Raw genomic sequence first — 27,688 nt, forward strand, 5'->3', positions numbered from 1 at the left:
GCACAAAACTCTGACTCATCTATGACTGACTGCAGGAGAAGAAGATTTTCTGCTATAAATGCAAAAGACATTTACAATACTTACTCATACTTAAAATGTACGTAAAGGGAAATTTCTATTCATTTCACTAGGAATAGCAGAAACACGGCACCACCACTACACAGATGTAGACATCTCTATAGTGCACCCTCAGAAGCAGCAGCAGCAGCATGGAGAACAGTATAGAGCAGCAGCAGAAGCATGGAGAACAGTATAGAGCAGCAGCAGCAGCAGCATGGAGAACAGTATAGAGCAGAAGCAGCAGCATGAAGAACAATATAGAGCAGCAGCAGCATGGGGAACAGTATAGAGCAGCAGCAGCAGCATGGAGAACAGTATAGAGCAGCAGCAGCATGGAGAACAGTATAGAGCAGCAGCAGCATGGAGAACAGTATAGAGCAGCAGCAGCAGCAGCATGGAGAACAGTATAGAGCAGCAGCAGCATGGAGAACAGTATAGAGCAGCAGCAGCATGGAGAACAGTATAGAGCAGCAGCAGCAGCATGGTGAACAGTATAGAGCAGCAGCAGCATGGAGAACAGTATAGAGCAGCAGCAGCATGGAGAACAGTATAGAGCAGCAGCAGCATGGAGAACAGTATAGAGCAGCAGCAGCATGGAGAACAGTAAAGAGCAGCAGCAGCATGGAGAACAGTATAGAGCAGCAGCAGCATGGAGAACAGTATAGAGCAGCAGCAGCAGCATGGAGAACAGTATAGAGCAGCAGCAGCATGGAGAACAGTATAGAGCAGCAGCAGCATGGAGAACAGTATAGAGCAGCAGCAGCATGGAGAACAGTAAAGAGCAGCAGCAGCATGGAGAACAGTAAAGAGCAGCAGCAGCATGGAGAACAGTATAGAGCAGCAGCAGCAGCATGGTGAACAGTATAGAGCTGCAATGAGCAGTACAATTACATTACAGATACAGCAATTAGCAAAGCTTTCAATAGCTTCTCAGCACTTTACGGTTTTGCGAATATTTAGAATATAGTGATATATACTTGCAATGACGAATATTCGTTTTTTTTTCTTCACAGCACGCATCACAACAATGATGTGTACTGTGAAAAAAAAAGTGACCATCCCTTTCCGCTTCCAGCTTGTGGTCCAAAGAAGGCTCCAACATTATTTACTGTGTGAGTCGGCGTGGAGCCACCAATATTTCCTATATGTGAATATGCAAATATTCGCGAATATCGGCTCTTTCAGAGGACACTGATCCCTCCCTTCTTTTAGGTGAAAGATATAATCGCGCATGCGCGCTATGCGAATTTCATGAAAAATGTTCGCATGGAAAAAAACAGGAACGAACATAGCAAATATGCGAATTTTGCAAACATAGGACGAATATTCATCCATATATTCTCAAAATATCGCAAATTTTAATATTGCCCCTGCCGCTCATCACTAATAGCTTTTGAAGCAGTATCAGCTGTAATCCCATCATTAGCATGAGATATAACACTTACTTGAGCTTTAATCATTTTTTTTTTTTGTGTCTCTTTTTCAGTAGCTAACACCTTCTCTTCCACCTCTCCATAGATTTCTATTGGCAGTTGTAAACCGATCCCTCTGTGAGATGAACAGTTTTCATACAAATTTGATAAATTTTTGCCTAGTGGGGGATTTGCTAAGGAGGGGGAGGGGAGCCTTGTATATTATGTTTTGTATATTTATCTGTGCTGCTGATTTATGCAAAGTGTGTTAATTTTCTAGTGAACATATAACATTTTATTTAAAAAAAATGCAATAAATGAACATAAATACCTTGTAACCTGGTAATATACTTGTATCCGATTCCCAAATGGTCTAATTTGGAACGCAATGATAAATACGGGATTGTCACATGTAACGCCTGTCTCCGTGTATCCTAAAGTGCCGCCATTGCTAATTAAACTTGATTTCTGTCTCCACGCTCGCTGCACATTTTCCGACGCCCTCAATTCTCATTGTTATGCAATAATTCTAATTGCCTAATAAATAGCGATAATTCTGCTGATTTCTGGCTACTTTATCGCCCGTCATAATGCTGTAAAATATATATTTAACGGCCGCCATAATGTCCGATGGGTTCGGTTTGTCACGCAATTCAATTAAAAAATTTACGGTTACAAACAGAATATTAATGACCTTGGGATACGTTACAAATATGATGACAGATAATATCCGGAATATAAAATTATAATGTGCGCTCTATAGGCGCCTCACACACAATAGAGCATAAAAATGAAAGAAGCAGCAAAAAAACGCTGTAAATAGAAGAGGTCATAACACTGAGGAATATACGTTTTATGGTCGTCCTGAAATATTCAAAATAACCCAAGAGTGGAATTGTCTCGTAAAATTCATAAAATGTCCTAAAATTCCCATTGTAAAATGGTTGTTATTCAATTTCGGATAGGTAAAAAGTAATTGCACCTGATACATAATTGCCGCGTCGCTCAGTTAGTTTATCCTTGAAATACACGGGGAGCCTATATATTATAATATTACTGTATATATTCTGTATCCGTCCGAAATGAGCCGCAATGAGATATATCCGACAGCAGAATTGTGAGTGCAGCTCCGGAGCATAAGACATGAATAACTCAGTGCAAGATAAATCAGGGAAAGTAAATGATCATCATTGTAACTAGATACAAATATTACATTATGTTAAAATATTTCCTGATTTCCCCAACTCTAGATCAAATGTATCTATAGCCCAGTGTTTCCCAACCAGGATGCCTCCAGCTGTTGCAAAACTACAACTCCCAGCTTGGCTGTCCGGGCATGCTGGGAGTTGTAGATTTTCAACAGCTGGAGGCACCCTGGTTGGGAAACAACGCTATAGTCAAATACAATTAAAGGGGTACTCCGCCCCTGGCATCTTATCCCCTATCAAAAGGATAGGGGATAAGATGTTAGATCGCCGCAGTCCCGCTGCTGGGGACCCCCGGGATCCCCGCTGCAGCACCCGCCATCATTACTGCATAGAGCGAGTTCGCTCTGTGCGTAATGACGGGCGATACAGGGGCCGGAGCAGCGTGACATCATGGCTCCGCCCCTCATGACATCCCGGCCCGTCTTCTTAATGCAAGTCTATGGCAGAAGCCGTGACGACCACCACGCCCCCTTCCCATAGACTTGTATTGACGGGGGAGGGCCGTGATGTCACGAGGGGCGGAGCCATGACGTAACGATGCTCTGGCCCCTGTATTGCGCGTCATTACGTGCAGAGCGATCTCGCTCTGCGCAGTAATGATAGCGGGGTGCTGCAGCAGCGATCCCCGGGGTCCCAAGCAGCGGGACCGCGGCGATCTAACATCTTATCCCCTATCCTTGGATAGGGGATAAGATGTATAGGGGCGGAGTACTCCTCTAAAGATAGAGCAGAATACAAGGTTAAAGGGGTACTCCGGTGGATCAACTGGCTCCAGAAAGTTAAACATATTTGTAAATTACTTTTATTAAAAAATCATAATCCTTCCAATAATTATCAGCTGCTGAAGTTGAGTTGTTCTTTTCTGTCTAAGTGCTCTTTGATGACACGTGTCTCGGGAGCTGTCCAAAGTAGAAGCAAATTCCCATAGCAAACCTATTCTTCTCTGTGCAGTTCCTATGGGAATTTGTTTCTACTCTGGACAGCTCCCGAGACACGTGTCATCAGAGAGCACCTAGACAGAAAAAAACAACTCAACTTCAGCAGCTCATAAGTACTGAAAGGATTAAGATTTTTTAATAGAAGTAATTTACAAATCTGCTAACTTTCTGGAACCAGTTGATATACATATAAAAAAGTTTTTTCCTGGATAACCCCGTTAAGTCACTAATCAACTCAGAAATGTGTAAAAATAAAGGAAAACAAGGCTTTTCAATTAAATTCCTTTAAAGGGGTACTACGGTTAAAAAAAATATTATTTTATTTTTATTTTTTATCAACTGGTGCAAGAAAGTTAACCAGATTTGTAAATTACTTCTATTTTAAAATCTTAATCCTTCCAGTACTTATCAGCTGCTGTATGCTCCAGAGGAAGTTGTGTAGTTCTTTCCAGTCTGACCACAGTGCTCTCTACTGACGCCTCTGTCCATGTCAGGAACTGTCTGGAGCAGCAGCAAATCCCCATAGCAAACCTCTTCTGTTTTGAACAGTTCCTGACATGGACTGAGGTGGCAGCAGAGAGCACTGTGGTCAGACTGGAAGGAACTACACAACATCTTGTGGAGCATACAACAGCTGATAAGTACTGGAAGCATTAAGATTTTAAAATAGAAGTAATTTACACATATGTTTAACTTTCTGGCACCAGTTGATTTAAAAAAAAAAAAAAATGTTTTTCACTGGAGTATCCCTTTAGGTAATTTAATTGAAAACCCTTGTTTTTCATTTATTTATTTATTTTTTTCATATTTTTCCACATTTTTTAGTTGATTGGTGACTTAATATATATTATTAGTCACAGGACAATTTTTCTGACACAAAGCTCCAAATTTTTCCACATAGACTTATATGATTAAATTCTGATCGCCTACATCCACCATCAGGGATCTTAGGATTTACTTCTTTTATAGTACATTGGCATATTATAGTAACATGCTATAAAGTACCAAACCATAAAGTACCAAACCATAAAGTACCAAACCATTAAGTACCAAACTATAAAGTACCAAACCATAAAGTACCAAACTATAGAGTACCAAACCATAAAGTACCAAACCATAAAGTACCAAACCATAAAGTACCAAACTATAAAGTACCTAACCATAAAGTACCAAACTATAAAGTACCAAACTATAGAGTACCAAACCATAAAGTACACAACTATAGAGTACCAAACCATAAAGTACCAAACCGTAGAGTACCAAACCATAAAGTACCAAACCATAAAGTACACAACTATAGAGTACCAAACCATAAAGTACCAAACTATAAAGTACCAAACCATAAAGTACCAAACCATAAAGTTCCAAACCATAAAGTACCAAACTATAAAGTACCAAACCATAAAGTACAAAACCATAAAGTACCAAATCATAAAGTACCAAACCATAAAGTACCAAACTATAAAGTACCAAACTATAAAGTACCAAACCATAAAGTACCAAACCATAAAGTACCAAACCATAAAGTACAAAACTATAGAGTACCAAACCATAAAGTACCAAACCATAAAGTACCAAACCATTAAGTACCAAACCATAAAGTACCAAACCATAAAGTACCAAACTATAAAGTACCAAACCATAAAGTACCAAACTATAAAGTACCAAACCATAAAGTACCAAATCGTAGAGTACCAAACCATTAAGTAGCAAACTATAAAGTACCAAACCATAAAGTACCAAACCATAAAGTACCAAACTATAAAGTACCAAACCATAAAGTACCAAATCGTAGAGTACCAAACCATTAAGTACCAAACTATAAAGTACCAAACCATAAAGTACCAAACCATAAAGTACCAAACTATAAAGTACCAAACCATAAAGTACCAAATCGTAGAGTACCAAACCATTAAGTACCAAACTATAAAGTACCAAACCATAAAGTACCAAACCATAAAGTACCAAACTATAAAGTACCAAACCATAAAGTACCAAACCGTAGAGTACCAAACCATTAAGTACCAAACTATAAAGGACCAAACCATAAAGTACCAAACCATAAAGTACCAAACTATAAAGTACCAAACTATAAAGTACCAAACCGTAGAGTACCAAACTATAAAGTACCAAACCATAAAGTACCAAACTATAAAGTACCAAACCATAAAGTACCAAACCGTAGAGTACAAAACCATAAAGTACCAAACCATAAAGTACCAAACCATAAAGTACCAAACTGTAGAGTACCAAACCATTGCTCCCTGACTGTTGCAAAACCATAATTCCACCACGTGTTGCGAACCATTTGTGTTTACAGTAAACTCCTATGCGCCCCCTACTGGTGGCTGCAGTTAGTATTAAATCATAGAATTTTAAGTATATCTATGTGAGGCATTTGGGGCTCTGTATTAGAAAATAAATGGAGCAATTATAACATGCACAGGATGTACACACCTCATAGTCTATGTCCAAATCATCGGAATCCCCTTTGGTGCGGAAATGTTGGGTATATTTATCCACGGTGAAGTTGACCTGTTTATTGAAGCGGTCTATGAGGACGGAATGCCACTGCTGATCATCCAGGAGGCTCCCCAACGTGACCACCGTGTGAGTGTTACCGAAACGCAGCTTGGCATCACCTGGAAGAATTTACAGGGTCATTCAGGGTCTTACACTTACCTATCTATCTATCTATCTATCTAATGCAAATAAAAATGGCACTACCAATATCCAGAGTAGAGAAGAAATTTGGGTTGCCCACATATCTGGAACCTGGGTCCTCCGGTTCCTTAATCCAGATAAAGTAAATATGATGCAGCACTCCACAGATAGCAAAAAGGTGGTTTTTATTCCATCATGTGCAAAGACAACGTTTCACCAGTCTCACACTGGCTTTTTCAAGTGAATAATAGTGATACAGGTGGGTATTTATAGACCGCCAACTGGGTCATGTGACATAAGCAATGCATGATTTACATATGTAAACAGAAGCGATCATAGTACATTGTGCAATCAAAATGCAAAAAACATAGTGTTAAAGACATATATGGACATATAATAATCATCAGTTATGAAAGCATACAAAAAAACAAGTAGTGCAGTGACTGTGATCCACAATTACATGTAAAGCCGTGTATGCCTTCCGGGGTCCCGCCACGAGGTTTCCTGATCCCAGGCGCCAAAGCGCCATGTGTGCAATGTGCATCGCAACAGAGAGAAGTACTTCCGGGTCAGGGGAGCGCGTCCTCGTATCCATAGAGACCCGACTCACTCCGGAGTCGGGTCTCTATGGATACGAGGACGCGCTCCCCTGACCCGGAAGTACTATCTCATATCTTTCTATATATCTCATATCTATCTATCTCATATCTATCTATCTATCTATCTATCTATCAATCTATCTCATACATATCTATCTATCTCACATCTATCTATCTCATATCTATCTATCTATCTCATATCTATCTATCTATCTCATATCTATCTATCTCATATCTATCTATCTATCTATCTATCTATCTCATATCTATCTATCTATCTATCTCATATCTATCTCATATCTATCTATCTATCTCATATCTATCTATCTCATACCTATCTATCCATCTCATACCTATCTATCTATCTCATATCTATCTATCTATCTATCTATCTCATATCTATCTATCTCATACCTATCTATCCATCTCATACCTATCTATCTATCTCATATCTATCTATCTCATATCTATATATCTATCTATATAATAGAAGGAGAGCAGCACCCTAGAAAAACAAGAATCGGTGCACGCAGAGTCCAGACCCGGGTCAGGGATCCATATGTAAGCAGAAATTGGAAATATCCGCAGCACACTAAGTAGTAAAATCCAAACAAGTTTTATTCCATCACAGTGAGGGTGTCCAGAATAACGTTTCAACCAGCTCCCTGGTCTTTTTCAAGCTGTGGTCTTTTTTTTTTTTTTTTTTTCTTTTTATTTATCTATCTATCTATCTATCTATCTATCTATCTATCTATCTATATATCTATCTCATATCTATCTATATCTATCTATCTACATTTATGTGCATTAACCCTTGCAGAATCATCCACTGTAAACCTGCGGCACATCGCTTGCTGTTCAGTAATCGCTCATATTCCTGATACATTGTATCACAGTCTTGTATTTATAAATGTTATGATGAAAGATAAAGGGATCGGTGTCAGGCGTGGGAGAAAACAATGAGTGCTTTGCTACAGTGGGGGTGGGGGGGGGGGATGGGGGGGGGGGGTGGATCCCAGATCTTTTGGGGCACAATATGTTTCATGCAGCCAGGATGTTTTCATATGAATCAAATCTGTCAACTTGTGGTGAATCTTGGAAGATTACAGCAAAAGAAGTGAATAAATTCTTTATATGGTTCATGAGTTAAACCTTCATAGCTGTAATATATGTATTGGAAAAAAGTTAGAGAAGACTGTGCAGCTGTGACTCTATGACCACATAGTTCTCTCTATGATCATACAGATAAGTGCAGGGAGGGGATAGAGAGGACTGTGCAGCTGTGACTCTATGACCACATAGTTCTCTCTATGATCATACAGATAAGTGCAGGGAGGGGATAGAGAGGACTGTGCAGCTGTAACTGTATGACCACATAGTTCTGTCTATGATCATACAGATAAGTGCAGGGAGGGGATAGAGAGGACTGTGCAGCTGTAACTGTATGACCACATAGTTCTGTCTATGATCATACAGATAAGTGCAGGGAGGGGATAGAGAGGACTGTGCAGCTGTAACTGTATGACCACACAGTTCTCTCTATGATCATACAGATAAGTGCAGGGAGGGGATAGAGAGGACTGTGCAGCTGTGACTCTATGACCACATAGTTCTCTCTATGATCATACAGATAAGTGCAGGGAGGGGATAGAGAGGACTGTGCAGCTGTGACTCTATGACCACATAGTTCTCTCTATGATCATACAGATAAGTGCAGGGAGGGGATAGAGAGGACTGTGCAGCTGTAACTGTATGACCACATAGTTCTGTCTATGATCATACAGATAAGTGCAGGGAGGGGATAGAGAGGACTGTGCAGCTGTGACTGTATGACCACATAGTTCTCTCTATGATCATACAGATGAGTGTAGGGAGGGGACAGAGAGGGCTGTGCAGCTGTAACTGTATGACCACACAGTTCTCTCTATGATCATAGAGATGAGTGCAGGGAGGGGATAGAGAGGACTGTGCAGCTGTGACTGTATGACCACACAGTTCTCTCTATGATCATAGAGATAAGTGCAGGGAGGGGATAGAGAGGACTGTGCAGCTGTGACTATATGACCACACAGTTCTGTCTATGATCATAGAGATGAGTGCAGGGAGGGGATAGAGAGGACGGTGCAGCTGTGACTGTATGACCACACAGTTCTGTCTATGATCATAGAGATGAGTGCAGGGAGGGGATAGAGAGTACTGTGCAGCTGTAACTGTATGATCACACAGTTCTATATGATCATAGAGATGAGTGCAGGGAGGGGATAGAGAGTACTGTGCAGCTGTAACTGTATGATCACACAGTTCTGTCTATGATCATAGAGATGAGTGCAGGGAGGGGATAGAGAGGACGGTACTTTTATATCATATTTTGCTTTAATTTAGGATTAAGAACAAGAAGAGGATACACATTGCTCCAAGTTTATGTGTTAATGATAAATATATATATATATACACTATGTGTGTGTGTGTTTGGGTTTCCTAATGGTTGATAACACCCACAATCTTTGTTCCTGGTTATTTATTTTCAAAGATTAGGAATAAAAAAACTAATTTTAATTGATGAATTGGCTGCAGACGTACTGATATAACCCGGTGCTGCCCCCTCCCTTATATGAGGATCGGGGGTCTGTGATCTGTGTTATAAATTATATTATAAATAGACAGAAGAACAGGAAATAGAATGGAGGAGCTTTCCCTCTCCTGCTGGAGCTGATGGGCGATTTGTGACATTTAAAGGTTCAATGTTTATGATGGAGAATCTGGATCCATGAATGTAACAGATGTATTTCCACCAATGTCGGAGCTAATTACTTCTGACATTTCCCTCATTAGAGCGCAGGATTTATGGACACGTTTCCGCTCATGTCTCTCCCAGTATTTAGCAGATATGAAATCCCAGAGCAATGTCCCGTTCACATTCGGGAGGTAATTTACAAAAAAATTAAAAGATGACATTGTGCTGTAAATGATGGCGGCCGAGTCGTGTGCTGCTGCCTCTTCTCTATAGGGCAGGGGTTCTCAACCAGGGGTAAGCGCCAAGGGTTAAGCGGGGGTGCGGCAATTCACCGACAAATACCAGCCATGCATTGGCCAATATTTGTCAGCGCAGAGCAGGATTGGACGGCGCAGTCAGCCACTTTACGTCAGCTGCAGTGGTCGCCGTCCCTGACGTTGCGCGGAGGTGCCGACACAGCGCAGAAGGACGTCACCCGTCAGTGCGCCGAACAGGATAGACAAAGGCCTGGTAAGCTTGTACACTAAGTGTAACACCGCAGTATGGGAGGGTGTTATTGTATGTATCTCAGAGGGGGGAATAATGGCACAAGGGGATTAAGTAGCGCATTAGTATCGCATTGGAAAGGTAAGTACACACCATTATGAAATTTAGTACTTTTATGACTTATTTTGTCAGTGGGTACCCCTCGCGTGTAAGTTCACACAAACTTGTTCACATGACAACTCTGTCAACACGCCCCCTCTCATAGACATGAATGGAGGGGGAGTGGCGTGACATCACGATGTTCAGAACGCTGGAGCACCACAGTACACCTTTAAACCCTACTGTTCCTGTGTCCCTGTCCTGGGACTCACTATAATTGAGGATTGTGTCATTGCTTCTCCTATTGATCTGTTATTGTTACATTAAATCTATTGGTATTAATTTGTCTAACGGACCAGACTGAGGTGCTAAACCTTTGTTCACACTTATATCAAAGGATTTGCTCAAGTTTATATGATTAGGTCCTGATGGTAACGCGATTCATGGTGTCCATTAGGAGCTCTTGGTTCTTGTCTAATGAAATCCATGTCATGTGAACAGAGCCTTAGATCCCTTACATCAATATAACCAGGCTATAGCCATAATATACCCACACTATACCCATACTATACCCACACTATACCCACACTATACTCATACTATACCCACACTATACCCATACTATACCCACACTATAGCCATAATATACCCACACTATACCCATACTATACCCACACTATACCCATACTATACCCACACTATACCCACACTATACTCATACTATACCCACACTATAGCCATACTATACCCATACTATAGCCATAATATACCCACACTATACCCATACTATAACCATACTATACCCATACTGTACCCAAAATATACCCATACTATACCCACACTATACCCATAATATATCCATACTATACCCATAATGTACCAATGATGTACCCATAATATACCCATACTATATCCGTACTATACCCATACTATAGCCATAATATACCCATACTATACCCACACTATACCCATACTATACCCACACTATACCCATACTATAACCATAATATACCCACACTATACCCAAAATATACCCATACTATACCCACACTATACCCATAATATACCCATACTATACCCATAATGTACCCATACTATACCCGTACTATACCCAAACTATAACCGCACTATACCCACACTGTACCCATACTATACCCATACTATACCCACACTATACCCATACTATACCCATACTATAACCATACTATACCCACACTATACCCATACTATACCCATACTATACCCACACTATACCCATACTATACCCACACTATACCCATACTATACCCATACTATAGCCATAATATACCCACACTATACCCATACTATAACCATACTATACCCATACTGTACCCAAAATATACCCATACTATACCCACACTATACCCATAATATATCCATACTATACCCATAATGTACCAATGATGTACCCATAATATACCCATACTATATCCGTACTATACCCATACTATAGCCATAATATACCCATACTATACCCATACTATACCCACACTATACCCATACTATACCCACACTATACCCATACTATAACCATAATATACCCACACTATACCCAAAATATACCCATACTATACCCACACTATACCCATAATATACCCATACTATACCCATAATGTACCCATAATGTACCCATAATATACCCATACTATACCCGTACTATACCCAAACTATAACCACACTATACCCACACTGTACCCATACTATACCCATACTATACCCATACTATACCCATAATATAGCCATAATATACCCATACTATACCTACACTATACCATACCCACAATATACCCATAATATACCCATACTATACCTACACTATACCCACACTATACCCCCACTATATCCATACTATACCCATACTATAGCCATACTATACCCATACTGTAGCCATACTATACCCATACTATATCCACACTATACCCACACTATACCCATACTATACCCCCACTATACCCATACTGTAGCCATAATATACCCATACTATACCCCCACTATACCCATACTATACACATACTATACCCATAATATATCCATAATATACCCATACTATACCCACAATATACCCATACTATACCCATAATATACCCATACTATACCTACACTATACCCACACTATACCCCCACTATACCCCCACTATACCCATACTATACCCATGCTATAGCCATACTATACCCATACTGTAGCCATACTATACCCACACTATATCCATACTTTACCCATATTAAACCCATAATATACCCAAACTATTCCCACACTATATCCATACTATACCCATACTATACCCATAATATACCTATACTATACCCATACTATACCCCTACTATACCCCTACTATACCCATAATATACCTATACTATACCCATACTATACCCCTACTATACCCATACTATACCCATAATATACCTATACTATACCCATACTATACCCATACTATACCCATACTATACCCATAATATACCTATACTATACCCACACTGTACCCATACTATACCCATACTATAACCATACTATACCCATAATATAGCCATAATATATCCATACTATACCTACACTATACCATACCCACAATATACCCATACTATACCCATAATATACCCATACTATACCTACACCATACCCACACTATACCCACACTATATCCATACTATACCCATACTATAGCCATACTATACCCATACTGTAGCCATACCATACCCACAATATACCCATACTATACCCATAATATACCCATACTATACCTACACTATACCCACACTATACTTACACTATATCCATACTATACCCATACTATAGCCATACTATACCCATACTGTAGCCATACTATACACATGCTATACCCATAATATATCCATAATATACCCATACTATACCCACAATATACCCATAATATACCCATAATATACCCATACTATAACTACACTATACCCACACTATACCCCCACTATACCCCCACTATACCCATGCTATAGCCATACTATACCCATACTGTAGCCATACTATACCCACACTATACCCATACTATACCCATACTATACCCATATTAAACCCATAATATACCCAAACTATTCCCACACTATACCCATACTATACCCATACTATACCCATAATATACCTATACTATACCCATACTATACCCCTACTATACCCATAATATACCTATACTATACCCATACTATACCCCTACTATACCCATACTATACCCATAATATACCTATACTATACCCATACTATACCCATACTATACCCATACTATACCCATGCTATACCCATAATATACCTATACTATACCCATACTATACCCATACTATACCCATACTATACCCATAATATACCCATGCTATACCCATACTATACCCATAATACAATCCCATAATATACCTATACTTTACCCATACTATACCCATACTATACCCATAATATACCCATACTATACCCATACTTTACCCATACTATACCCATAATACAATCCCATAATATACCTATACTATACCCATACTAAGTCCATAACTCCTAGAACAACCTTACGACCAATAGGCCCCCTCCCATAGGCTTGCATTGAGGGGGCGGAGCGTGACTTCATGATACTCCGGCCCGTGATTCATCAGACCCGAAGAGATGTTCGCTCCAGAGGATGATGATATCGGGGTGCGGCATGAAAGATCCCGTGGGTCCCCAGCAGCGAGACCCCTGCGATCAGGCATCTTATCCCCTATCCTTTGGATATGGGGTTAATATGTCTTAGGGACGAAATACCCCTTTAAAGGGGTACTCCAGTGGGAAAAAAAATTTCAAATCAATTGGTGCCAGAAAGTTATACAGATTTGTACACTACTTCTATATAAGAATGTCAACCCTTACAGTACTTATCAGCTGCTGTATGCTCCACAGGAAGATGTGTAGTCTCTCCATTCATATATGGAGCTCGCTGCTGCCACCTCTGTTTCAGGAACTGTCTAGCGAAGAAAAGGTTTCCTGCTCTGCACAGTTCCTGACATGGTCAGAGGTGTCAGCAGAGAGCACTGTGCTCAGACTGGAAGGGACCACACAACTTCCTGTCAAGCATACAGCAGCTGATAAATACTGGAATGGTTTTTATATAGAAATAATTTACAAATCTGTATAACTTTCTGGCATCAATTGATTTGATAAAAACATTTTCCCACCAGAATACCCTTTTAACTTTTTCAGACTATAGAAAACGTTAAAGGGGTACGCCAGTGAAAAAAACTATATTTTTTAAAGGGGTTATCCAGGAAAAAAATGTATATATATATATATATATATATATATATATATATATATATATATATATCAACTGGCTACAGAAAGTTAAACAGATTTGTAGATTACTTCTATTAAAAAATCTTAATCCTTTCAGTACTTATCAGCTGCTGAAGTTGAGCTGTTCTTTTCTGTCTAAGTGCTCTCTGATGACACCTGTCTCTGGAACCACCCAGTTTAGAAACAAATCCCCATAGCAAACCTCTTCTACTCTGTGCAGTTCCTGAGACAAGCAGAGATGTCAACAGAGAGCACTGTTGCCAGACAGAAAACAACAACTCAACTTCAGCAGCTGATAATTATTGAAATGATTAAGATTTTTTTATAGAAGTAATTGACAAATCTGTTTAACTTTCCTGAGCCAGTTGATATATATATATATATATATATATATATATATATATATATATATATATATATATATATATATAAGAAGGGTTTTTCCCTGGAATACCCCTTTAAACCAACTGGTGCCAAAAAGTTAGACAGATTTGTAAATTACTTCTACTTAAAAATGTTAACCCTTCCAGTACTTATCAGCTGCTATATGCTCCACCGGAAGTTGTGAAGTTCTTTCCAGTCTGACCACAGTGCTCTCTGCTGACATCTCTGTCCCTTTCAGGAACTGTCCAGAGCAGGAGCAAATGCCCATAGCAAACCTCTTCTGCTCTGGACAGTTTCTGACACGGACAGAGGTGGCAGCAGAAAGCACTGTGGTCAGACTGGAAAGAACTACACAACTTCCTGTGGAGCATACAGCAGCTGATAAGTACTGAAATGGTTAAGATTTTTAAATAGAAGTCATTTACAAATCTGTATAACTTTCTGGCACAAGTTGATTTTCACCGGAGTACCCCTTTAAGTGTTACAGTTCAGCATTGATGTGGAGGGTGCAGTATGGCCAGGGCACAAGTCCTGCAGGAACGCATGGGAACTGAGTTTCTGTACTTTTTGCACTGCAGGAACACTGTTCCCATTAGCAGGACTCCTGCAGGACCAGCCCTTGAGTGAAAATCATGAGTGAGCTCCCTCACTTTTTTTCCCAGGACTTGACCCCTGATACGACGGACATTATATGCTAAATCTGACAAATAAAGCAGCACAAGCAATTCTTAGAAAATGAATTGGAGACGAGTCCGTACCCAGGTTAATGAACAGCGCCAATTTTCCTTTCTGTAGCTCCAGAGTAATGTAATCCCCGCGCTGTCCTTCTCCGTGAAATAATACGCCGTCGCTCTGCATGCTCTTGAACTTCAGGGAGATGACGTCTTTAAAGGTGGTCATCAGCTTCTGATTGAACCGGTACAGGAGGGAGCTTCTGCCATCGAAGTCGGCTACATCAGATTCTAGATAGGAACAAACAAAGAGGCAATTGACAAGCGGCCGTGTAATTACACAACAAGGTCAATGGTGACACTGCCGGCTATTGACATGGACACCAGCCGCGGCATTATTGGCAAATATTGGGCAGTCATTTCCTTCTCACTCAACCTAATCCCCTGATGATTCCCCTTGAAGAGTCGCTCTGTCTTATCCTAGAAATACAGTATTCACCCTTCTTGGTTATGTTCGTCAGACACAATGGGGTCATATAAAGAAGAGTCATATCCTGTATATAGCTCAGGGCTCTGTTCACACAGATATCTGAACTGGCTGGGACTCTGCTTGTGTTTATTCAACCAGGAGGAAGTGCTTAGGGCAATGCTCCCTGGGAATTATATGCAAATTCGCTCTCCTCCAGAAGGAAGAGAAACCATGTCTTTAGTTCCACCTATAGGGTGCAGTAGAGAGACAGTTTTCACAGTTAAAGGGGTATTCCACCACTAGACATAGAAACATAGAATGTTTCAGATAAGAACCATTTGGCCCATCTAGTCTGCCCAATATTCTGAATCCTATTAATGGTCCCTGGCCCTATCTTATATGAAGGATAGCCTTATACCTATCTCTATCTTATATATAAGGTATCCTTATACCTATCCCTATCTTATATGAAGGATAGCCTTATGCCTATCTCTATCTTATATGAAGGATAGCCTTATGCCTATCCCTATCTTATATGAAGGATAGCCTTATACCTATCTCTATCTTAAATGAAGGATAGCCTTATGTCTACCCCTATCTTATATGAAGGATAGCCTTATCCCTATCTCTATCTTATATGAAGGATAGCCTTATACCTATCTCTATCTTATATGAGGGATAGCTTTATGCCTATCCCTATCTTATATGAAGGATAGCATTATTCCTATCTCTATCTTATATGAAGGATAGTCTTATACCTATCTCTATCTTACATGAAGGATAGCCTTATACCTATCTCTATCTTACATGAAGGATAGCCTTATGCCTATCCGTATCTTATTTGAAGGATAGCCTTATGCTTATCCCTATCTTATATGAAGGATAGCCTTATGTCTACCCCTATCTTATATGAAGGATAGCCTTATTCCTATCTCTATCTTATATGAAGGATAGCCTTATACCTATCTCTATCTTATATGAGTGATAGCTTTATGCCTATCCCTATCTTATATGAAGGAGCCTTATACCTATCCCTATCTTATATGAAGGATAGCATTATTCCTATCTCTATCTTATATGAAGGATAGTCTTATACCTATCTCTATCTTATATGGAGGATAGCCTTATACCTATCTCTATCTTACATGAAGGATAGCCTTATGCCTATCCGTATCTTATTTGAAGGATAGCCTTATGCTTATCCCATGCATGTTTAAACTCCTCCACTGTATTTGCAGTGACCATCTCTGCAGGAAGGCCATTCCATGCATCCACTACTCTCTCAGTAAAGTAATACTTCCTGATATTACTGCAGAAACCTTTGCCCCCTCTGAGTTATAACTATATCCTCTATATAACACTATGTCCTCTATATTACACTATGTCCTCTATATAACACTATGTCCTCTATATAACACTATGTCCTCTATATATATATATAACACTATGTCCTCTATATATATAACACTATGTCCTCTATAGAACATTATGTCCTCTTGTGGTAGTTTTTCTTCTCTTATATATCTTCTTCTCCTTTACGGTGTTGATTCCCTTTCTGTATATAAAGTCTCTATCATCTCCCTCAGTCTCTTCTTTCTTTTATACATGTTAAGGTCCTTTAACCTTTCCTGCTAAGTTTTATCCTGCAATCCATGTACTAGTTTAGTATCTTCTCTGAACTCTCTCTAGAGTATATATATATATCCTTCTGGAGATACGGCCTCCAGTACTGCGCACAATATTCCAAGTGAGGTCTCACCAGTGTTCTGTACAGCGGCATGAGCACTTCTCTTTTTCTACTGCTTATACCTCTCCCTATACATCGATGAGCACTTCTCTTTTTTTACTGCTTATACCTCTCCCTATACATCGATGAGCACTTCCCTCTACTGCTTATACCTCTCCTTATACAACCATGAGCACTTCTCTCTTTCTACCGCTTATACCTCTCCCTTTACACCAATGAGCACTTCCCTCTACTGCTTATACCTCTCCATATACACCCATGAGCACTTCTATCTTTCTATTGCTTATACCTCTCCCTATACACCCATGAGCACTTCTCTCTTTCTACTGCTTATACCTCTCCCTATACATCCAAGCATTCTGCCAGCATTTCCTGCTGCTCTATTACATTGTCTTTCTACCTTTAAGTCTTCTGAAATAATTTCTCCTAAATCCCTCTCCTCAGATACTGAGGTCAGGGCTGTGTCACATGTTCTATATACTGAGGTCAGGACTGTGTCACATGTTCTATATACTGAGGTCAGGACTGTGTCACATGTTCTATATACTGAGGTCAAGACTCTGTCACATGTTCTATATTCTGCCCGAGGTTTTTTACGCCCCAGGTGCATTATCTTGCACTTATCCACATTAGATGTCAGTTGCCAGAGTTCTGACCATTCTTCTAGTTTTCCTAAATCCTTTTCCATTTGGCGGATCCCTCCAGAAACATCAACCCTGTTACATATCTTTGTGTCATCAGCAAAAAGACCAAAACCATCGAGACCTTCTGTAATATTACTAATGAAGATATTAAACAAAATTGGTCCCAGTACAGATCCCTGAGGTCCCCACTGGTGACAAGACCTCGCTCTGAACATACTATATTGACTACAACCCTCTGTTGTCTGCCCTCTGTTGTCTGTCACTCAGCCACTGCCTAATCCACTCAACAATATGGAGTCCAAGCTCAATGACTGTAGTTTATTGATAAGTCTTCTATGTCGGACAGTGTCAAAAGCCTAAAATCTACATATGCGATGTCTACTGCTCGTCCGCCATCTATTATTTTAGTTACCCAGTAAAAAAAAATCAGTAAGATTAGTTTGACATCATCTCCCTGAAGTAAGCCCATGTTGTTTTTCATCTTGCAATCCATGAGATTTTAGATGTTCCACAATCCTATCCTTTAGTAGGGTTTCCATTAATTTCCCCCACTATTGACAGTTTTGCTAGCTCACCACTAAGCTCTTTTAACCCCTTCCCGCTATAGGACGTATGCATACATCCAATTGGACGTATGCATACGTCCTAGCGATCTCCAGCACTGCCGCGGGCAGTGCAGGAGATCGGTGACGGGACCCGGCTGTTAATCACAGAGTCCCGCCGCAGCTGCCGGAGCCGCAATCGCGCCAGTCCCGGCAGCATTAACCCTCTAGATGCCGTGATCAATCCTGATGGTGATCAATCCTGATCATCTATGGTGTTGACAGGGGGAGCGTTCTCCCCCTATTCACCAACAGCGGTGGCACGGCGATACGATCGAGGGTTGCCGTTGGTTGCTATGGCAGCAGGAGGTCATATCATTACCTCCTGTCTGCCTGCTATGGAAGCCTGTGAGATCCAGCTAGAGGCTATACAGCGTGCAGCTCATCAGGTCATACTGTGCTGCAGTACAAATGTATTGCAGCATGGTATAACTTGTAAAAAGTGTAAAAAAAATTAAATAAAAAGTTGTTTAATAAAAGAATGAAGTGTAAAAAAAATGCCCCTTTCCCTATAAAAGCCCTGTATTATCACCAAAAAAGATCAAAAATACAAATCATATACATAATAGGTATTGCCACGTCCATAATGACATGTACTATAAAACTGTAATGAAAATTAAAATTGAAAAAGCACAAAATTCACCAATTTTGGTACAAATAGCGGAATAAAAAAGATCAAAAGGTAGCACATATCACAGAAATTATACCAATAAAAAGTACAGCTCATTCCGCAAAAAATAAGCCCTCACTCAATGGCGTCGGGCGAAAAATAAAAAAGTTACGGCTATTGGAAAATGAATGGCAGAAAAATAATTTTGCTCAGAAAAGGAAAAAGAACATAGAAAGCGACATAAAATGGGTATTACCATAATCGTACTGACCCACAGAATAAATATAACATCACTTTTACCGCACAATGTACACCACAACATTTTTTTTCCAGTTTTTCACAATATTTTGAAGTTTTTCACAAAAAATGCTGCATGTGTCAACAAAAATGCACCAGTTATATAAAGTAAAATATGTCAGAATCGCTCCGCTCAGAAAAAGAAAAAGTGTTCTGAAGTTATTACCATTTAAAGAGATACATGTCAAATAAAAAAAAAGAGCTGGTCATTGAAGTAAAAAATTGGGTTATTAATTTTGGGTGTATTCCACCAGGCCCCTGTGACTTATTTGTCTTCACTTTAGACAGCAAACATAGAACCTCTTCCTCTGTAAAGACACCTGCATCAAACGATTCCTTAGTCTTCCTCCCTAATGGAGGTCATTTTCCTTCTTTTTCTTCTGTAACAACTGAACAGAAGTCGTCATTAAGGCAGTCGGCTCGCCCCTTATTCTCTTCTACATACCTTCCTTCCTTCCTTCATTTATATATCTGAAGAAAAACTGAGCTAGATTTTCTTCTGCCTGCACTTTAGAAGTTCTTATAACTTGCTTGGCCTCTTTCTGCCTAATCTTGTAGATTTCTCTTCATTGCTCTGGGTTATTTTATAATTACTAAATGCAGCTTTTTGTTTTTTATGATTTTGGCCACTTCTGCTGAGTACCACAGTGATCTCTTCCTTTTCCTGCTTTTATTGACAAGTCTAATGCTTCTTTTATGTAGTCCCATTTCTTCTGGACTCCATGTAATCCATTCCAGTCTGATAGGGACTCATTTATGACTAATCTCATTTTTGAAAAGTCTGTTTTTTCTAAAATCTAAAACTTTTGTTTTTGTGTGGTGTGACTCCTCGACTGTTCTTATATTAATCCACGCTGACTGGTGATCACTAGATCCCACACTGACTGGTGATCACTAGATCCCAAGCTTTCGCCAACAATAACATCATTTACCAAATCCCCATTTGAGAATACCAAATCCAAAATGGCCTCCGGGTTAATTCCTCAACCACTTGTTGTAGAGATGATCCCAGTATGAAATTTAGAATATCTTTACTCCTGGAAGAACTACCTATTTGGGTTTTCCAGTATATATCCGGAAGACTGAAGTCTCCCATAATGATAACTTCTCCTTTCATTGTCATTTTAGATATTTCTTCAACCAGTAGATCATCTAATTCTTTAACTTGGCCAGGTGGTCTATATATCAAATCTACACGAAATACTGCATGATTACCAAACTGCAACGCAACCCAAACTGACTCTATGTTGGCCTCATTAACTTGTATTAGGTTAGATTTGATGCTATCTTTCACATATAGGGCCCCTCCTCCATTCTTGCCTCCTCTGTCTCTTCAGTTTAAAGAGTACCCTTCTTATCCCCTATCCAAAGAATATGGGATAGGATGTCTGATCGTGGGGGTCCTGCCACTGGGGACCCCCGCAATCTCGGCTACGGCACCCCAGACATTCGGTGCAAAGAGTGAACTTCACTCCATGCCGGATGACTGGCGATGCGGGGCGGAGGCTCCTGATGTCACAGTCACACCCCGCTAGTGATGTCCCAGCCACGCCCCCTCAATGCAAGTCTATAGGAGGGCCTCCTTCCATACACTTGCATTGAGGGGACGTGGCTGTGACGTCACCAGTGGGGCGCGGCCATCACGAGCCTCCGGCGCTAAACCCGACACTCTAAGTGAACGCCAGGTTCAGCAAGGAGATTGCTGGGAACCCAGCGGCAGGGTCCCCGCAATCAGACATCTTATCCCCTATCGTTTAGATAGGGGATACGATGTCTAGAGGCGGAGTACCCCTTTGAATGATAGAGTTTATTTGCATATTTAAAGACTCCCCCTATTAATTGAATCCCATTTGAAAGAAAAAAAAAAGGGGGAAGGCTGAAAACAGACATAAAAAAAACAATCTCCTTAATTCTGCCATTTTTTGGGCCAAAGATCCTCTGGGCAGATGTTAGTTGGGAGTTAACAGTCAAATATGAAACGCAAGAATTACAGTGCAATTATTTATTTAGTTATTTATTTATCTACTTTTTTTTTTTTTTATAGGGATGGTGATGTTTTTAGGCTTAGTAGAAGCCTTTAAAATGGCAGCATCCTCTAAGTTTAGGTTTTTTCCTCCCTTAGGCTTTTATAGGTACAATGAAAAATTTCCGCTAATTCTTCAATAGAATAGATCACACAATGAAAGAATTACATTACATCTAATACGAAAGATGCAGGGGTTAGATGGGCAAGTAAAAATAATTGTCTATTCTAGTACACACTACTTTTGAAGAAAAAAAAAGGAAAAGCTGCATTACGTGGAAGTAAAAAATTGCATTTCTTTTTCAGCCTTCCAGGGCAAGAAAAATTACAACTATAAAACTGTGATATAACTAATACTCAGTGTAACAATTAAAGTCTACATTCACACATGAAAGTGTTTGGAGCAGTGGTGGATACAGAAAAAAGGGCATTAGGGAAACGTTTTTTTTGTTTAAAATTTTTTTTTTAGTAACCTTCAAGCTTGGTTCATGCATCGTAAAACCAAAACCAAAAATTAGCAGCAAAATAGGTATAAAAAACCGTCCTTTTTTTAATAGAGTTTTTATAGAACACATTATGAGTTAATAAATCTGGCAGTTTTTTATACCAAGTTTTCTGTTTTGATTTTACAATCTGTGAACAAAGCTTTATACTTTTTCATGGCTTTGATTGGAAGAAAAAACTTTCAATAATAAAATAATAATAATGATAATAATAATAACAACAACTACAATAATAATAATAATAATAATAATAACAACAACAATATCAACTACTACTATAATAATAATAATAATAATAATAACAACAATAACAACTACTACTACAACAACAACAACAATAATAACAACTACTACTACAATAATAATAATAATAATAATAATAATAATAATAATAATGATAACAACAATAATAATAACAATAACAACTGCTACTACTATTACAATAATAATAATAATAATAATAATAATAACAACTAATACTACAATAATAATAATAATAATAATAATAATAATAACAACTACTACTAATGCTACTACTATCACAATAATAATAATAATAATAATAATAATAATGATAATAACAACAACTACTACTACTAGTAGAGCTGGAGAGGGTTCAAAGACGGGCTACCAGGGTAATACGGGGAATGGGAGGACTACAGTACCCAGAAAGATTATCAGAATTAGGGTTATTTAGTTTAGAAAAAAGAAGGATTAGGGGCGACCTAATAACTATGTATAAATATATCAGGGGACCGTACAGAGATCTCTCCATGATCTATTTATACCCAGGACTGTATATCTAACAAGGAGGTGACCTAATAATATATATAATATATCAGGACAGTACAGAGATCTCTCCATGATCTATTTATACCCAGGACTGTATATCTAACAAGGAGGTGACCTAATAATATATATAATATATCAGGACAGTACAGAGATCTCTCCATGATCTATTTGTACCCAGGACTGTATATATAACAAGGAGGTGACCTAATAATATATATAATATATCAGGACAGTACAGAGATCTCTCCATGATCTATTTATACCCAGGACTGTATATATAACAAGAAGGTGACCTAATAATATATATAATATATCAGGACAGTACAGAGATCTCTCCATGATCTATTTGTACCCAGGACTGTATATATAACAAGGAGGTGACCTAATAATATATATATATAATATATCAGGACAGTACAGAGATCTCTCCATGATCTATTTATACCCAGGACTGTATATATAACAAGGAGGTGACCTAATAATATATATAATATATCAGGACAGTACAGAGATCTCTCCATGATCTATTTATACCCAGGACTGTATATATAACAAGGAGGTGACCTAATAATATATATAATATATCAGGACAGTACAGAGATCTCTCCATGATCTATTTATACACAGGGCTGTATATATAACAAGGAGTTGACCTAATAATATATATAATATATCAGGACAGTACAGAGATCTCTCCATGATCTATTTATACCCAGGACTGTATATATAACAAGGAGGTGACCTAATAATATATATAATATATCAGGACAGTACAGAGATCTCTCCATGATCTATTTATACCCAGGACTGTATATATAACAAGGAGGTGACCTAATAATATATATAATATATCAGGACAGTACAGAGATCTCTCCATGATCTATTTATACCCAGGACTGTATATATAACAAGGAGGTGACCTAATAATATATATAATATATCAGGACAGTACAGAGATCTCTCCATGATCTATTTATACCCAGGACTGTATGTATAACAAGGAGGTGACCTAATAATATATATAATATATCAGGACAGTACAGAGATCTCTCCATGAGCTATTTATACCCAGGACTGTATATATAACAAGGAGGAGACCTAATAATATATATAATATATCAGGACAGTACAGAGATCTCTCCATGATCTATTTATACCCAGGACTGTATATATAACAAGGAGGTGACCTAATAATATATATAATATATCAGGACAGTACAGAGATCTCTCCATGATCTATTTATACCCAGGACTGTATATATAACAAGGAGGTGACCTAATAATATATATATAATATATCAGGACAGCACAGAGATCTCTCCATGATCTATTTATACCCAGGACTGTATATATAACAAGGAGGTGACCTAATAATATATATAATATATCAGGACAGTACAGAGATCTCTCCATGATCTATTTATACCCAGGACTGTATATATAACAAGGAGGTGACCTAAAAATATATATAATATATCAGGACAGTACAGAGATCTCTCCATGATCTATTTATACCCAGGACTGTATGTATAACAAGGAGGTGACCTAATAATATATATAATATATAAGGACAGTACAGAGATCTCTCCATGATCTATTTATACCCAGGACTGTATATTTAACAAGGGGGCGTCCTCTACGTCTAGAGGAAAGAAGGTTTCTTCACCAGCACAGACGGGGGTTCTTTACTGTAAGAGCAGTGAGACTGTGGAATTATCTCCCGGAGGAGGTGTCATGGTGACCTCTGTAATAGAATATAAAAGGGGTCTGGATGCATTTTTAGAGAATAATAACATCGCTGGTTTTGTATAATAGATTTATAGGGACAGAACGTTGATCCAGGGATTTATTCTGAGGCGAGTCGGGAAGGAATTTTTACCTCGATTATGTATTTTTTTTTTTTTTTTTGCCTCCTCTGGATCAACTCAGTAGGGACTAATTAGGGTTATAGGATGAACTTCATGGACTATGGTTTTTTCTCAACCTTATGAACTATGTTACTATTACTACTACAATAATAATAACAATAATGAGCGAGATTTATCAAAACCTGTCCAGAGGAAAAGTTGCCCAGTTGCCCATAGCAACCAATCAGATCGCTTCTTTTATTTTTCAGAGGCCTTTTTAAAATGAAAGAAGCGATCTGATTGGTTGCTATGGGCAACTGGTCAACTTTGCCTCTAGACAGGTTTTACTATATCTCCCCCAATGATAATAGTACAAAAAAAATATTACTATATGAAATATTTACTATTTAAGTAAAATAGTTAAACTAACTAGAAATCAAGACATAAATATATATCATAGGGAACAAGAAAGTAAGAAACATAGACGCGACCAGGGGCGATTACTTTACGGGCGATTACTTTAGCGGCGTCTGCGTCAGTCTTTGATGCCATAAATGCTCTGAAAACATTGTCACCAAACAGACGTAGACATAAAAGAGAAATATCTGCCGCCATCATTTGCATGCTGTATATCCTGTCTTATTGAACGTACGCCGCGGCTTCTCAAAAAAAAAAAACGTGGAGAGTCTATAGAACATTTCCAATCGGAGGCCATGACAAGCCTGGCGGTCTCTGGAGGGTCCACCTTATAAATGATGAAGCAAACGAAACAAACAAACACTTAACCACCTGCCTTTATATCCAGATTTCATTACCGCTCTTGTATTTCACATGCACGACGAGACACATATACCCAGGGGCTCTCGTCTTCTCGTTTTTTACATTCCCCAGGCCAGCTGCTATGTTATTTATTTATTATTAAGATTTTATTTTTATTTACTTTAGTTTGGATTTTCCCTTCACTTTTTAGGAATGTGAGGCCACCAGAAAGCAGCATCTGGGATAAATAATATTATATTTAAAGGGGTTCTCCACCATAATGTGACTTTAGTACTTACCTGCCAGACAGTAATGGACATGTTTAGGATCTGAACTTGTCTTGGGGCTAAATGGCTGTGTTGTGAGTCCACTATAACGCTTCTGCTTTATTTTTCAGAAATGGCTATTTCCTGTTTGAGTTCCTTCCCTCCAACTACAATTCTCAGGATCCTTGGTTTGTGAGGTTACTTCTCTCCCTCCCACACATCAGTCACCCAACCCATTTGCAGCACACCAGAGATACAATTCCCTGCAGCCCTGTGGAGAATGATCTTCCTCCCACTTAGCTGTCGCTCCACCCATTGAAGCACAGATAAGCCCGCTTTCAACATCTGACTAATTATGAAATGTTTTGGGCCACACTGCAACCTGGGAAAACCTGAGACAGCACTCATTTTGTATGGTGAAAAAATGAACATCCAAGGCACAGATCACATAAAAATCAAACACAGGTACAGACACTATTATATGAACTACAGTGGGGATCAAAAGTTTGGGCACCCCAGGTAAAAATTTGTATTAATGTGCATAAAGAAGCCAAGGAAAGATGGAAAAATCTTCAAAAGGCATCAAATTACAGATTAGAGATTCTTATAATATGTCACCAAAAGTTACATTTTATTTCCATCATTTACACTTTCAAAATAACAGAAAACAAAAAAATGGCGTCTGCAAAAGTTTAGGCACCCTGCAGAATTTATAGCATGCACTGCCCCCTTTGCAAAGCTGAGACCTGCCAGTGTCATGGATTGTTCTCAATCATCATCTGGGAAGACCAGTTGATGTCAATCTCAAAGGTTTTAAATGCCCGGACTCATCTGACCTTGCCCCAACAATCAGCACCATGGGTTCTTCTAAGCAGTTGTCTAGAAATCTGAAACTGAAAATAGTTGACACTCACAAAGCTGGAGAAGGCTATAAGAAGATAGCAAAACTTTTTCAGATGTCAATATCCTCTGTTAGGAATGTAATTAAGAAATGGCAGTCATCAGGAACAGTGGAAGTTAAAGCAAGATCTGGAAGACCAAGAAAAATATCAGACAGAACAGCTCACAGGATTGTGAGAAAAACTATTCAAAACTGCACAATCCCTTCAGAAAGATCTGGCAGACACTGGAGTTGTGGTGCACTATTCCATTATAAAGAGATACTTGTACAAATATGGTCTTCATGGAAGAGTCATCAGAAGAAAACCTCTTCTATGTCCTCACCACAAAAATGCAAACATATAGACAAATGAACATATAGACAAGCCTGATGCATTTTGAAAACAAGTTCTGTGGACCGATGAGGTTAAAATTGAACTTTTTGGCCGGAATGAGCAAAGGTACGTTTGGAGAAGGGGAACAGAATTTAATGAAAAGAACTTCTGTCCAACTGTTAAGCATGGGGGATGATCAATCATGCTTTGGGGTTGTATTGCAGCCAGTGGCACAGGGAACATCTCACGAGTAGAAGGAAAATGGATTCAATAAAATTTCACATTTTGGATGCTAACTTGATGCCATCTGTGAAAAAGCTGAAGATAAAGAGAGGATGGCTTCTACAAATGGATAAT

General features: G+C 38.9%; 1 protein-coding gene across 1 annotated transcript in view; it reads right to left on the reverse strand.

Moving 5' to 3' along the window:
* CNTNAP5 (contactin associated protein family member 5) overlaps positions 1-27,688 on the reverse strand; it is a gene marked incomplete in the record, with an annotated part of 569,649 nt that overhangs the window by 267,675 nt on the left and 274,286 nt on the right. The window contains 2 exon segments of the mRNA XM_056536567.1: positions 6,076-6,260; positions 15,646-15,849. Coding sequence (XP_056392542.1) covers positions 6,076-6,260; positions 15,646-15,849 — 389 coding nt within the window.

The sequence above is a fragment of the Hyla sarda genome, chromosome 8, assembly GCF_029499605.1.
Source record: "Hyla sarda isolate aHylSar1 chromosome 8, aHylSar1.hap1, whole genome shotgun sequence".
Lineage (NCBI taxonomy): Eukaryota > Metazoa > Chordata > Amphibia > Anura > Hylidae > Hyla > Hyla sarda.